The following is a 15671-nucleotide window of genomic DNA, read 5'->3' on the forward strand; positions in this document are numbered from 1 at the left end:
CAAATGAAAACACTTTACTTTGTTAAGGTTGGAGGTGGTGGTGCAGGCCTTTAATCCCAGAACTTGGGAGACAGAGACAGGTAGATCTCTGTGAGTTTGAGGCTAGTCTAGTCTACAAAGTGAGTTCCAGGACAGCCAGGGCTACACAGAGAAATCCTGTTGCAAAAAACATCATCATCATCATAAATTAATATTCATAGTTTTTGTGTTGAGCTATTAATTATAGAAAATATGACAGACAAAGCAACAACAAATCTGACTGCAAGATACGGCTTGGTAATAAAGGACTAGTCTAGCATTTGTGAGACCCTGAAAGAAAATGGAGACACCAAGGAGAGAGAAGGGGGAGAAAGGAAGCAGGGGAGGAAGGAAGGAAAGAAGAAAAGAAAACAGAGGAGGAAGGGAAGGAAGATAAATGAGTAGAGGGAAGATAGGTTAGTGGTTAGCTGAATGGATGTATGTATGTATTATGGATGGATGGATGGATGGATGGATGGATGGATGGATGGATGGACAGGGTGTAGATAGATGCATGAACGTGAGACTGGATAGATGGATGGATGGATGGATGGATGGATGGATGGATGGATGGACAGACAGAGTGTAGATAGATGCATGAACGTGAGACTGGATGGATGGATGGATGGATGGATGGATGGATGGATGGATGGATGGACAGGGTGTAGATAGATGCATGAACGTGAGACTGGATAGATGGATGGATGGATGGATGGATGGATGCATGGATGGACAGACAGGGTGTAGATAGATGCATGAACGTGAGACTGGATGGATGGATGGATGGATGGATGGATGGATGGATGGATGGACGGACGGACAGGGTGTAGATAGATGCATGAACGTGAGACTGGATGGATGGATGGATGGATGGATGGATGGATGGATGGATGGATGGATGAGAGTATGGGACTACAGATATACAGTTGAAAGAACAGACAGATGGACAAATAAGTGAATGACTGAATAGAAGAACAGACAAAAAGTTATTCACTACAGACTCCAGATCAGGGAACTAAGCAAATTATAAAGGCTACATGTCCCTGTAACTATCCCAGGGAAGATCTGTCACATGACTGACAGTGCACTAGCAACTTGCATCCTCTTCTCAACATCAGGACAAAGACTGAGGGCAAGGCTTCCATGTAAGGCTCCTCCCATCTGGAAGAAGAATCCACTTACATATACTCTCTGTGAGCAGAGTGCACGGCGGCTGCGTTGCTGTAACGCCAGAGGACGATGGCCGAGGACAGCACATCCAGGATGGCGTCAAACTAGAGAAGGAGACAGGACATTAGTGGCTCTCCAGAGTCAGCAAGGCACAACCATGAACACACAGGGGAACTGCACAGTGACCCAGAGAGTTTGAATAAACGTCTTGGAGTTTACATATTTCTACATGCGTCTTGCAGCCACTTTGAACTCCGTGGTGCAGCCCTGGGCATTACTGCCCTGGTAGCAGAGCTGTGGCCCTTGTATGATTGACTCTGTTCTCAGATCCCTAGGGTCCTGGCACTATGGAGATATGGGACAAGAGACAGGAATGGGAGGTACAATTTTCTGAAATACGTGAAACTGTTTATACTACAACAGGCAAGGTGGCACTGGCATTTTCCTATACATAGGAAAATTTAAAAAAAAATAGTAAGTTTAAAAAATTCCAATTCTGACTCTCGTTGAAACTGTTTTAGCTAGGTTCAGGAAGTCTACCAACAATTTGATATTGTATGGAAATCTCTATGCTTTAGAAAGAACAAGGTGGAGAGAGAGAGAGAGAGAGAGAGAGAGAGAGAGAGAGAGAAAGGGAGAGAGAGAGAGAAGAGTTTCGAAGTGTGTATATGTTATGTGTGTCTGGATATATATATATATATATATATATATATATATATATACATATATATATACACATATTGTGTGTGCACACATGTGATGTGTGCATCTATGCTGTGTATTTACTTCTGGATGATGTGTGTTTATGCTATATGTATTTCTATTTCTCTCCGTGTATGTGTTGTATATGTCTGACTGTGTTTACATATTGTATATGCATCTTGCTGTCTGTATATGTGTTGTATATTTATTTCTGGATACGTGCACATGTTGTTTGTGTTCTGGGTACCAGTGTGTGCATGTGTAACTTTCCAGACAGTTTGCATCCTTTATAAAACTCTTAAAAGAATTTGTAACAGTCTCAGAGCAACACTCTCCAAACATTAAGCTTTTACAACAAGGGGCAGATGTGGGTCTGCGGCCGGGTACAGGATTCCCCATGTCTGTCAACAAGGAGGGAAACAGCTTGCTTGAGACATCACACTTCTCAATTCTTGAGACTAGACTGTACTAGTGCTGGCCCTCTCTTGAAGGGCTATAAAGAAATGACCTATTTCCACCAGGAGGCAGACAAAAAGCTCAGTTCCCCTTAGCAGGGGAACTGATAGACTGACTTCTAGTGTGAGCAGCCCCAATCCATTTCAACTCCCAGTGTCTCTTCCTACACCAGCAATATGTACCACCCCAGTGTCAGGACTACATGCAACTTGGAAGGGCACAGAGAGGCTAGTCTCCCAAAAACATCCTCTCAAGCAGCTCCTTCAGAGAACATGTGCACCCTGGATATATATGTGGGAACTATCCCATCGTGACGCCGTTTAATTCTATTGCATTGTCATTTGCACAGTTGTTTTTCCTAAATTTGTGCTTTCCATGCTCATTTCATATCTGTTAAGCATAAGCACCCATCTATTCCACGACTCTGCTCATTTCATATCTGTTAAGCATAAGCACCCATCTATTCCACGACTCGGTGAGAGCCGTGGCTCGGGGAAACCCATGCAGAACTTAATCACGGTGAGAACGTTTCAGGCTACTTACTGCAAACCCAAAGGCAGAGGCGCTGTACCTCATGACGGAGACAGCTAGAAAGAAAGAAAACACCATTCAGATTTGACAGCCTCATGGTTTATGTGTTTCATTCGTGAGTTTGTCATCACAGTGCATACAACCTTTGATCACCAGGGGAAAGTTCCAAGAGAATAAAAATTTAAAAACTGATGTCTAAAAATTCAAAGAATTCAAAAAGAAAAAAAAGAAATTATTTTCAAATCATACCTACAACACTTCCCCCACCATGTTCTGAAGTATCCAAGGACCAACGTCAGGGCAAACAAAGTTAAGCACCTGTCAATCACATGGCTTTCGTGCCTTTGAAAATCCAGAAACTGAAAGCCGAGAGCTGGGAACTAAATTTCAGGTTTCAGTGAAGCTGAACCTGAATCCTCCTGCCTCAGCTTCCTCAGCTGCTAGGATCACAGGCCTGCACGATCAGGCCTGGCTGTATTTCTACTCTGAATTCATCTGCTCTAACTGGCCGTGGTACAACAGGTGGGCACAGTTAAAAAGCCCCCTACCCGCACATCGCGTGCCCCAGAAGGCCACCTGATTGGAAGATGTTAAACTGTGGCTTCAAAACGTCTGCACTTGAGTTCTTTGGTGATACCAGGGCTTTCCTTGGAGAGCCGCAGGTTTCAAAGGAGGAGATGCCCAAGTTATTGCACTGAGAAACATGAAGAGCCTCACCTCAGATTTGAGTTAAACAAATGCTGTCGGCTGGGTGGAGGGCTCAGTAGAGTAAATGCTTGCCTTGCAAACGTGAGAGTATGACTTTGACCCTTGGCTCCCAAGCTAATGCACTTGCAATCCTAGCCCTGGGGAAGCAGAGATGAGTGGACCCCTGGGGCTCGCTGTCAGGCCACCTTAGACTACTTGGTAGCCTGCAAGCCAATAAGAGACCATTTCAAAAAACAAGGTTGGGGATGATTAAAACCACTCTCTGTTTTTTCAGAGGACCAGAATTTAGTTCCTAGTACCCATGTCAGGTGGTTCACAGTCTCCTGTTACTTCTAGCTCTAGGGAATCTGACACCCTCTTCTGGCCTCTTTGGACAGATAAACATATACACACCTACAGATAAAGAGAAATAATACAAGTATATACACACACATATATATAGTATATATAAGATATAAAGAAATAATAAAGTATATATACAGATGTAAAGAAATAATACATATACATATATAACACATATATATGCTATCAAAGTTATCAAAGTTGTTTCTGTCCTATACATGTAATTGTGTTTGCATACATGTATATATATGCAGGTATATTCAAATACAAGCATACACATAAGTGTACACACACATGCACACACACACACCACGCACAGGAGATAACCACCAAGGGGAGGTTTCTCTGACTCCATGGCATCCAATGCCATCTTTCACTCTCAGAAGTACACTGGAAAGTGAGTTAAGCCTGCCAGATAGACAGATAAAGGCTAGCAAATCTGGACTATCATTATTATTCATGCCCCGTACAGCAGGGCACTGTGAGCCAGTGGGGTCCTAGTGAACTCAGGGCCCTTCAGAGGATGTGTTATTTACTCAGGACTCACCTTCATCTAATTCTTTGATAAGATGCAAAAAGCAAAAAGCCAAAATTGCATGGGGAGTCAAGAGTCCTCTGAAGGGTCGCCTACATTTCTCTGCACTAGCAGCTTCCCCCTGTGGCCAGCTCTCAAACAGCTGTGAACAGCCATTAGCCCTAGACCCACGCGGAAGAGCTCAGTAGCCTCCGAGGACTTTTCAAGAGTGTCAAGTAATAAGTTCATTTTCTTTGGCCCATAACTGAATCATAGTGCATCCTGAATCCAGGATAAGAATTACTTGAACAGAAGTGGGTAGATAGGCTTAGGAAGCCCTGTTTCCGTGTAAATAAAATCACACTGAGGAGATTTCTTTCTTTTCTTGTATGTGTGTACGTATGTGTGTGTAGGTACATGAGTATGTGTGTAGAGACTGGAGGTAAAACCCCAGTGTTATTTTTCAAGAGCTGTCTGCCCCATTTTTGGGTTGGTTGGCTGTTTTTTTATTTGTTTTGTTTGCTTTCTGAGGCAAGGTTCCTCTGTGTAGCCCTGGCTGTCTTGAAACTCACTCTATAGACCAGGCTGCCCTCGAACTCAGAGATCTGCATGCTTCTTCTTCATGAGTGCTGGAATTAAAGGTGTGCGCCACTGCTGCCACCAGGCCCACCTCGTTTTACAAGACAAGGTCTCTCATTGGTCTGAAACTTGCCAAAGAGGCTAGGTTGGCTGGCCAGCAAGTCCCAGGGGTCTTCCTGTCTCTGTCTCCCCAACACTAAGAATACAGTAACCCAACTCTCTTCTTGCAGTTCTGGGGATCAAGTTTAGTTCCTCTCACTTGGAGAGTCAGCACTTGACAACCTGAAGCCATCTACGCAACCACCAAACTGAAGGGTTTTCACTGAGGCATTTCCAACCTTGCTCATGCAAGAATGAGTTGTGTCTGGAGAACGGGCCTGTACCAGGGTGATGGATGGAGGCACAGAGAGGTCCAAAGCACTTTGTGTACACATGGGCAAGCACAGCCCAGAGTTGCCATAGGGCCAAGACACTGCCTGTAAGATAGGAGCTAGACTCAGTTGTGAAGAACACACATGGGCCATGTCAGCCTCAGCCACACTGCACCCTGAAAGCCCATGCAAGCAGCTGTGAAGCAGGGCTTTCCTACGAAGACAGCTCTTAGCAAGGTTGGGCCATAGAGCTGAAGGGAATCGGAACTCTAAGATGCCGCTTTTCTGAGTCATCACCTACACTGGGGCAGAGATATGTAGTTGCCTTCGAGTCATGAATGTTCTCTGAAGTAACGCCAACCAATTCATTGTTTCACCAGGGTGGACTTGGGTGTCACTTCTTTGTCTGTTATTGGTCTCTCAAACAATAATAGTTGCTAACCTCTGAAGGACAGTAAAATTTGAGGGTTTTTTCCTACTTTTCTGTGTTTTCTACAACTATCATAAGTAACCATTCAAATTAGATTATATATTTTATTTGGAGAAAAACTATCCTGTAAAAATGAGCAAAGGTAAAAAAAATGAGCAAAGGTCTGAAATGAGCTAGCAGGAGAGTTCAAACACATATCTAGAAACAGAAAACACTGCATGCGAGTGCTTGGGGCTGATAGGAAAGTACATGGCTATGTTATCCATAATTACATGTGGTTTCTGGGTCCCATGGTCTACATGAGCAGGTGGCTAATAGTCTCAGGAATGTGGCTCTGGGCCACATAAGCCAGGCGACAGAATATAAGCCATAGCAGAATATTGCTCCTTGCCCTACAGCCTTCCAGCCTCCCAGAGTTTGCCTGTCCTAAGGCAGACTGTCATCTAGTCAGGGACTCACTAATAGCTACACCCAGAAGCAGACACACAATGTAAGTCTTCTTTTTTTTTTTTTCTTTTTTTTTGTTTTTCGAGACAGGGTTTCTCTGTGGCTTTGGACAATGTAAGTCTTAAATAAATATTTGTACAGGCCTGGTTAAAAGACCAGTTTTTTGTTTTTTTGTTTTTAACTAAGTCAAACCAGACCGAAAAACATGTTGGCTGGAAATAAATTCAAACAGAAAGGCAGCTGGATAATGAACCGGACCCAGGAGATCCATTGTTACGGCCATGCCAAAGGCAGACCTGCAGCTGAGTAAGCAGGGGCTTGGAGGGAGGGTCTGCAAAGCAGAGACAAAGGGCCTTGGAAAGCGGAAGAGAGCATGCCAGCAAGGCATGCCAAGGACCAACAGCAAGACCCCCTGCACAACACCCAACAAAGACTCCTTCTTCAATTGCCAGCAAGATTTACAGAGACAATGAGGACCCATCTGTCATCCTCTCCAAAGTCAGGCAATAATTATCTTGAGCCTTAGCACTCTTTAGCAATACCCCAGGCCCCGCAACACCTCGGAGTTGTTAAATTATGTGAGCAGCAGAACTCTGTTAATAAATCAATCCCAGTTTAATTAGACTGTTTCTATCACTCAGATGCCTAGCAAACACCTCCCCCACAGCTGGGGAACAAGCCCACCCTGGAGAGCCACTTCTCCACCACCCACCATCAGAGGCAGGATCTCTGCTCTTGCTCACTGGAACCTGGGAATCAAAGAGCTGGGGCCAGGAGCAGGTTAAAAAGAAACAGTGGTTTTTCTATGTTCTAACTCACTCCAACAGGATCTCTACTGGTTTCCATACTCTAAATAAGATTATCAGCTACAGCAAAATTAGCAATAGGATTCTTACTTCAAGGGAAAAAGGAAAACTGCTTAACACATTCTTAAGAATATGATCAAAATATGCTGTATGAAATTCTCAAAGGAAAAAGAATAAGTCAACATTGTGTAGAGCTGGGGAGATGGATCAGTTGATAAAAATGCTTGAAACAAGAACAGGAGGAGCTATGTTCAATGCCCAGAATCCACCCTATAAAAATATGGTACATGGTGTATTCTTGCAATCCCAACATTGGAGAGGGGAAGATCAGCAAACCCTTGGGGCTCACTGGTCAGCCAGTCTGGCCTATTTGACAAGCTCCAGGCTAGTGAGAGACCCTGTCTCAAGAAACAACGGGAATGGTACCTGGGAAGTGACGTCTGAGGCTGACTTCTCATCTCCACACACACGCGCACACCTGTATATCCACACTCAACAACACACATAAGCACACAGACATACACACATTTACTACACATACATAAACGTGAGCATACACAAGAGAATAAGCTTGAAGAGGTTGCTGAATGCTGCCCTTGAGCTGCTGTGTCATTTGATAGCATCTTATGTCCATCTGCAATGATAGGTCCATCCCATTCAGGTGTCTCAAAAGAAACAGCTGCCGAGATGCTTCCTAAGCAGCGGGTGCCTCTCCTTTCTGCACGCCATTTGCAGCACACAGCCAGATTGCTCTACACAGCTCACTCCAGCCTCATGTTCTGATGTCCTCCTGAACAGGCCAGACCTGCCCACTACTCTCCAGGCACACAGGCCTCCCTGCTGCTTTACCCCAGCCTTGCTCTTCTGCCCACAACACCTACCCCAGGGATCCAACAAACTGACCCCTCATTTTTGGGCCTTTGCTTCAAGTTCCCCTCATAGGCCTGTCCTAGCTTTCCTATCTCATATTGCAACCTGGCCCACTCCATCTCCACTCTCGCTTCCCTGCAGTTCTTTATCCAGAGGCATCTAGCGCAGTATCCAGCCCACTGATGCATGAATGTGTGCTACATCCTCTCCAGTTGGTGCCCCTCCGTGATGGTTAAGACCGCCAACTTGACAAGATTTAGAATCACCTAGATGGCAAGTCTCTGGGAGTGCCTGTGAAGGAGCATCTAAATAAGGCTAACGACATGAAAAGACCCACCCTAACTGTGGGCAGCAGCATCCCATGGGCTGGGGTCCTGGCCTGAGTAAAAGGGGGAAAGGGAACCGACAGCAGCATTCATCTGTTTCCTTATTATAGCTTCTATGTGACTAGTGGCTGCACGGTCCTGCTGGGATGACTTCCCATCATGACAAATCCCTCAAAAGAGGAACCACCTAATTATACACCTACTCATTCACAAGTTGTGTACGTCATTCACACGTTGTGTACGTCATTCACACGTTGTGTACGTCATTCACAAGTTGTGTACGTCATTCACAAGTTGTGTACGTCATTCACACGTTGTGTATACGTCATTCACACGTTGTGTACGTCATTCACAAACTGTGTACGTCATTCACACATTGTGTATGTCATTCACACATTGTGTACGTCATTCACACGTTGTGTACGTCATTCACAAGTTGTGTACGTCATTCGCACATTGTGTGCGTCATTCGCACATTGTGTACGTCATTCACACGTTGTGTACGTCATTCACACGTTGTGTACGTCATTCACACGTTGTGTACGTCATTCACACGTTGTGTACGTCATTCACAAGTTGTGTACGTCATTCACACATTGTGTACGTCATTCACACATTGTGTACGTCATTCACAAACTGTGTACGTCATTCACACATTGTGTACGTCATTCACACGTTGTGTACGTCATTCACAAACTGTGTACGTCATTCACACATTGTGTACGTCATTCACACGTTGTGTACGTCATTCACACGTTGTGTACGTCATTCACAAACTGTGTACGTCATTCACATATTGTGTACATCATTCACACGTTGTGTACGTCATTCACACATTGTGTGCGTCATTCGCACATTGTGTACATCATTCACATGTTGTGTACATCATTCACACGTTGTGTACGTCATTCACACATTGTGTATGGCTGGAGGCTTCCCTGGTCCAGGATCAGGACTAGGCTGTTATCACACATGTTTACTATCTAATATTTCATGTTAAAGTGTTCTAAATCCTGGAACAGAATTTCCCTCACACAGGAGAGATGTTAATATCACATGGAGTATTAAAGGGTCACAGTGAAGAAACCATACTAATGAGAAACAGCTAAACTAGTATTGGTTACCTGAAGGAGTGTTTGTTTTCTCTGCCTGGTCCCTCACCAAAACTAAAAGCTAAAGCTCTCAGCACTAAAACTAGACGGCATGAATGTTGCCTGCCGAGGTTGCTTCCTTGGCCTGGCACTGTTGGCGCTACGCTATACATTGAACCTCTCTGTTTTTTTTTTTAAAGATTTGTTTATTTATTATATACACAGTGTTCAGCCTCCATGTATGCCCTCAGGCCAGAAGAGGGCACCAGATCTCTTTACAGATGGCTGTGAGCCACCATGTGGTTGCTGGGAATCAAACTCAGGACCTTTGGAAGAGCAGGCAATGCTCTTAACCTCTGAGCCATCTCTCCAGCCCCTGAACCTTTCTGATATAAAGCTGCTATCAGACATTTTGAAAATCTATTTCATTTATTTACTTTGTGTGCATGTCTGTGGAGGTCACAGACAGCTGGCAAGAGTCATTCTCTCCTTCCACCATGTGGGCCTTGAGACTCAAACTCGGGTCATCTTTCCTGGCAGCAGACGCCGTTACCCACTGAGCCGTCCTGCTGGCCCCCAAGTACATTACACAGAATGACTGTATTGTAAAGAAGAGGAGCATACTATACAGGCCTTAAAAACCTGGCTAAGAGATGGTGCTGAAAAAGTATTTACTCATCTGATCTGCACCAAAGTCCTTAGAGGATCTTTAACACTGCCGCTCAGGGAATAATAGTTAAACATGGAGGAGCATAGCTTTTTTCTCTCTCTCTCCTCCCTTCTACTCTCTCACAGAAAACATGCCAAAGTAATAAGAAATGTGGAAATCTAGAGAAAGAATCCAAAGGCCGAAGAAACCCAAGAAGCCCTGTTAACAGAGGCTTTCCTCTGTCCTGCTCCGTTTCACAGCCATTTTTAAATAATCACTGATAGGCTTAATATTAATTAGAAATTTTGGCCAATGGCTCAACCTTATTACTAACTAGCTCTTACATTTAAATTAACCCATTTACATTAATCTAAGTATTACCACATAGCCTTGGCTTTACTGGTCTGCTGGCATGTTGCTTCTTGGGCAGTTGCTGGCGTCTCTCAGCCTCAGCCCTTTTCCCTAAAACTCTGCTTGGATTTCCCATCTGGCTCTATCCTGCCTTGCCATAGGCCAAAGTGACATTACCACCCAAGGAGAGCAACACAATTCACACGTACAGAAAGACCCACAGCAAAGCCCATCTCACAAAAGTAACCTGCCAAATATATCAAAGGCCAGATGAACTAGAAGAAGAAGCCAAAAGCTGACAGCACACCTCAGACAAATCTGTGCGTGGACTGAGAGTGAGGCTCAATGGCGCAGACCCTCCCTCTATCCAATTAGACATGGTGATATTCCCCAGGAATCCCAGCACTTAGGAGCCCATAGCAGGAAGACTCTGAGTTTAGGGCCAGCCTGAACTATATAGTTCTAGGCTAGCTTGGGCCCTATGGTGAGATCATATCTTAAAAAACAAACATAGAGATCCAGCAAGCCATGGGTTCAATCCCTGGAACATACAGTAGGGAGAGAAAACTGACTCTCGAAAATGTCTTCTGATCTCCACACGTGTCTCATCAATGCAGAACATTACCACTGGAGCATTTGAGAATAAGGGAGTGCGTTAGCAAAGTAACATGTATCCACACTGTGTCCTTGAGTTCTTGAGATCACAGATCTGTAAAGCTAAAGCATAAGGCAACTGGATGAGCGGTTATTAAAGCTTGCGTGTGCAGAGAATGAGCTCATATATGCAGATAAAACGTCACAAAAGCTACAGAAACTAGGAGTGCTGACTGCCTCCAAAACCTGGGGGTGCAAGACTGAAGGGAGGCTCTCCCTCCCCGTATGGGGCTCTTCTGTGTGCACTGGCAGATATGTGTGCCCTGGACAGGGTTGCTGCAAATCTGGTTGCTATGGGTTGCTATCACTCATCAGAAGAAGCCAATTCAGTCCAAAATGCCTGTGAAGATGACATTTAGAGCACCTGATAAACCCATTATCTGTTAATAGCCACAAAACTTAGAGTCAGAAATTTCCCAATAGAGAAGGTCCCAAAATATCATGTTTCTTCATTTTCAAAATCAAAACCACTTTTCTTCCTAATTATGAAAAATGAAGAGGGGCAGAAAGAGCCAGCAAGGAAAAAGAGGGTTGGGGAGAAGGTGGAGGAGAAGGGAGGGTATTTTTAGTAATACCATGGTCCTTAATAGTTCCTGGGTAGATACTATATATCTGTAGTATATAAAAGTCTGTAGTATATAAAAGTCTCAAGTCTCCCCTCAGAACTGACTTGATCTTTTCTTTTGCTTTTTTTTTATTTTATGGCAGCATGTGATGACATGTCTTTAATCCCAGTCCTTGGGAGGTGGAGTCATGCCAATCTCTGTGAGTTCTAAGCCAGACTGGTCTACATAGAGTTCCAAGACAGTCAAGACTATATAGAGATAGACTAGCTCAAAAACAAAACAAAGACCTTATTTTGTGTATGGGTATTTTGCCTGTCTGTGCACTACATGTGTGGAGTGCCCAGAGGGGCCATCAGCTCCCTCTGCAACTGGAGTTACAAACAGCAGTGAACCACAATATAGTGGCAGTTATCAAGCCCAGGTCCTCACAGCAAGCGCTCTTAACCACTGAGCCATCTCTCCAGCCTCTGTGATCTCTTTTCCAAAGGCTGCCATCCTATCTGAAGCAGGTGATTACATAACCTTAATATCCTAGCTCAAGAAAATAAAACTGAGCTCAAGATTCATACCAGAATAAGGTAACTCTCTCAACAAATGTAACTGGCTTTCTTTGGAAATGTGTTAGCTGATGGTTTTTGTTTTGTTTTGTTGTTTTTGTGTTCCAACCCTGTTCTGTTTCAATAGAGTATTGTCAGTTCAGTAACCTTGAGCGTGAGCTTTAATGGGTAACCCAAGGTAGAAACTGGAATAAAGGAAAAGAAACCTTGAGTTGTGTTTCCAAGTCGACAATGCGTATGTCTAGTGTACAATCTGGAATGAGGAGATACAACAGTAAGGAGAATAGTTGCTGGGGCGAGGCTCCATGGGGAAAGTCCGGCTATGCCAGACCCCTCGCCCTGTGTAAAACCTGAGGTATGCCCATGACCCTAATTGCTGTGGTGGCTGAAATGGGAGGAACCAGTGAAGCCAAAGCTCTAGTTTGAGTGAGAGACTCTGTCTCAAACACACACACACACACACATCTCAGAGAGCGGGGGGGGGGGGGGGGTGAAGAAGGAAGAAGGAGGAGGGGAAGCAGGGTCATTTAAACCCATCAAATGACCAATACAAAACTAGAGAAGACTTGAGCAGGAACAGATGTGGAAGACCCAAGTCTGAAAAGCAAAATTACCCACTCTGTATGACATCACCATGCCACGTTTACCCAGAGTCAAACGGCCGGACTGAACTCTGATGGGAGTTTATAGATGGGGTGCTGTGTATTCTATGGAAATAATGTCCCAGTGGTATTGAATTATAAATCAAAAATTAATCTATATTGACTCTACAAAAAGCAGATAACAATAAGAAATAGTGTTTTTTTCACAATCCAGAGACAATAACAATACTTTGATTTTTGTCCTTTTGTCCTTTTGGGTGGTGCTGGGAATTGATCCAAAAAGCCCTGGGTTCAAGACTTAGCACCACAGACACTGTGCACAGTAGTGCATGGTGATGTAAGCCTACTACCCCCACACTCCGAAGATAGAGGCAGGCCAAGGCCCTTCTCAGCGACATAGTGTTTGGAGCCATAATAGGTTATGTAAGCCCTTGTCTCAGAAAAATGACAAGAAGCCAATTCCCACTCACGGTCGAAAGCAGAGAGACACCAAGGCAGCTGTGCTGCTCTTCATTCTTGGATTGTTTAGAACCCAGCCAAGGAAATGGGGTCAACTATATCTGAGTGGGTCTTCCCACCTTAGTTAGCAATGAAGACAATCCCCCATAGACGTGCCCGCAGGCTAAACCTGATCTAGATAACACGTCAAAATTGAAACTCTCTTTCAGAGTGATTCTAGGTTGTGTCAAGTTGACAGTTAAAACTAAACAGCACAGACACCGAGACGCAAGCAACAGGACAAAGGCCAGAGTGGTGTCACCTGCCTAAATGTCACTCGCTCACCTGTGTTTGTTTTTGTAATCAAAGACATAGTAGTGGACAAAATGTCTGTGACGAGCGCTTGCTGAGTGTTGACGCAAGGCGCCCAGCTACCCACTGCAGCTGCCATGCCTTCCCTGAGTAATGACCGTGATCCCCTTGAACTGCGAGCCAGAACAACTCTTCCTCCACTAAGTTGTCCTTTTCAAGCATTTTATCAAAGACCAGGAAAGGTAGATAGTACACTACATCACAGGTCCCTGATGTGGGAGAGTCTTCTGTTTTGTGTTGATTTCATTGGTTAAATAAAGAGACTGCCTTGGCCCTTTAATAAGACAGAAAATTAGGTAGGTGGAGTAGACCGAACAGAATGATGGGAGAAAGAAGCCAAGTCAGGCAGTCGCCATGATTCTCCCACCTGAGACAGACACAGGTTAAGATCATTCCTGGTAAGCCACCTCGTGGTACTACACAGATTACTAAATATGGGTTAAAGCAAGATGTGAGAATTAGCCAATAAGAGGGCCAGGCAGTGTTTAAAAGAATACAATTTGTGTGTTGTTATTTTGGGTATAAAGCTAGCCATGCGGGAGCTGGGTGGGAACGCAGCCCCGCCGCTCCCTCTACAGGTCCCCCTGAGCACGCCCATGTTTGTTGGCTGACCCAATGTGTCTCCCATGACTTGATTCAGAGCTATAATCATGAATGACATTTGTTACAGAAAAGGATGTGTGTGTGTGTGTGAGAGAGACAGAGATAGAGACAGAGACACAGAGAGAATGAGAGAGAGACACACAGAGAGAAAAGCTGACAGAACTAAGTTTAGAAAAAACCCAATTGCCAGTCCCTTTCCACTGGCTAACACCACACAAGCTTCCTTCCACCATACATTGTAGTAGGATGTGTCAAGTGCTGTCTATCAGGGGGCTTACCAGACTCAGTGCCCAGCAATCTTACTCCTAGAATGTCCCAGAACTCTAGGCTCCACAAGGGAAATCAGGTGCTCAGCACAGAGCATTCGGTGTGTAGTTTAGGCACAGGGAGCCGTTATCATTTACAGTTTACTCTCTGGAGCCGTGGAATGTTGCTCAGTTGGTAGAGCCTTCCCTGGTGCAGAGTCCCAGTGCCACTAATCCAGCGTGATGGACATGCCCATAACCTCAGCAAGCTGGACACTGAAGTGGAATGATAAAAAGTCCCAGGACATCCTCAGATACATGGCGAGTTTGAAAGTTATATGAGAGCCTGTCTCAGAAAAAGAATACAAATTCACTCCTCAGTATAAAAACGTGTTTGATAGCCAAATTCCACAAATTAACAGCCAGTCTTGCAAAGAAGCTTTTCTGAGGTTGACAAGCAATCTCAAGTCTGCTGCTAGCCACCTCTCCACAATCCAAAGACTAGAGCTCAGAGACAACCTGCCCCAAGTCACACAGCATGGGAGGAACTCCTGCTCAGGTCTGCAGATTCCCAGAGAGAAGCACACACAGTTGCCCTGTCCTAAGCCTTCGGAGGCTCACAACTTCCGCAGAAGTTGCTCCCCATCAGATGGAACCTGCCAGGGATGGAGCACGACAGGGCTCAGTCCTGGGATTACAGAGTCTCCATGGTAACACCAATTACACCGAATGTTCAGACATTTCACTGGTGGAATAAATACAAATGTTTCCACAGTCTACCTGAAGTATATGATAAATCTGAAAAGGGGAAAGGGCTCAGCCTAGAGAAAGACACACCACTTGTATAAAAAAGTAGAAGACAACATTACTCAGATGGGAGCCTGTGCCCAGGTAAAGTCCCATACTTTGATGATCATCACAGTGGGGAGGGAAGGTTACAACTAGCAGCTAATACAGGCCAGTTATCCTGCAAATTTTAAATACCTTCCTCGATCCATTCTTTCTAGAAAAAAACCAACCCCACTCGAACTATATATTCTAATGCCCAATTCATTATCACTTTAATTAAAGTTGCACAGTCTTCACTTAAAGCTGGAAGAGTTCTTAGGGGCGGTCTGCTAGCTCCGGTGCACCCTCTTTGTGTGTGGGGGGGTGGAGCCTCTTGGGCTGCCGCGTGCACATGTGTTTGCATGGCGGCCAAGGTCAACCATGGATTTCTTCCTCAGGATGCTAGCTCCCAGGTTTTCTGACCGGCTATACACTAACCTTGGAG

At 44.6% G+C, this 15671-nt stretch overlaps 1 protein-coding gene across 1 annotated transcript in view; it reads right to left on the reverse strand.

Moving 5' to 3' along the window:
* The window catches only part of Tmem163 (transmembrane protein 163), a 181981-nt gene that overhangs the window by 62958 nt on the left and 103352 nt on the right, over positions 1–15671 (reverse strand). The window contains exons 3-4 of the mRNA XM_075987779.1: positions 2890–2933; positions 1201–1292 (exon numbers count right to left, since the gene is read on the reverse strand). Coding sequence (XP_075843894.1) covers positions 1201–1292; positions 2890–2933 — 136 coding nt within the window. The remainder of the gene's footprint in view (positions 1–1200; positions 1293–2889; positions 2934–15671) is intronic.

This window comes from Microtus pennsylvanicus, chromosome 10, assembly GCF_037038515.1.
Source record: "Microtus pennsylvanicus isolate mMicPen1 chromosome 10, mMicPen1.hap1, whole genome shotgun sequence".
Classification (NCBI taxonomy): domain Eukaryota; kingdom Metazoa; phylum Chordata; class Mammalia; order Rodentia; family Cricetidae; genus Microtus; species Microtus pennsylvanicus.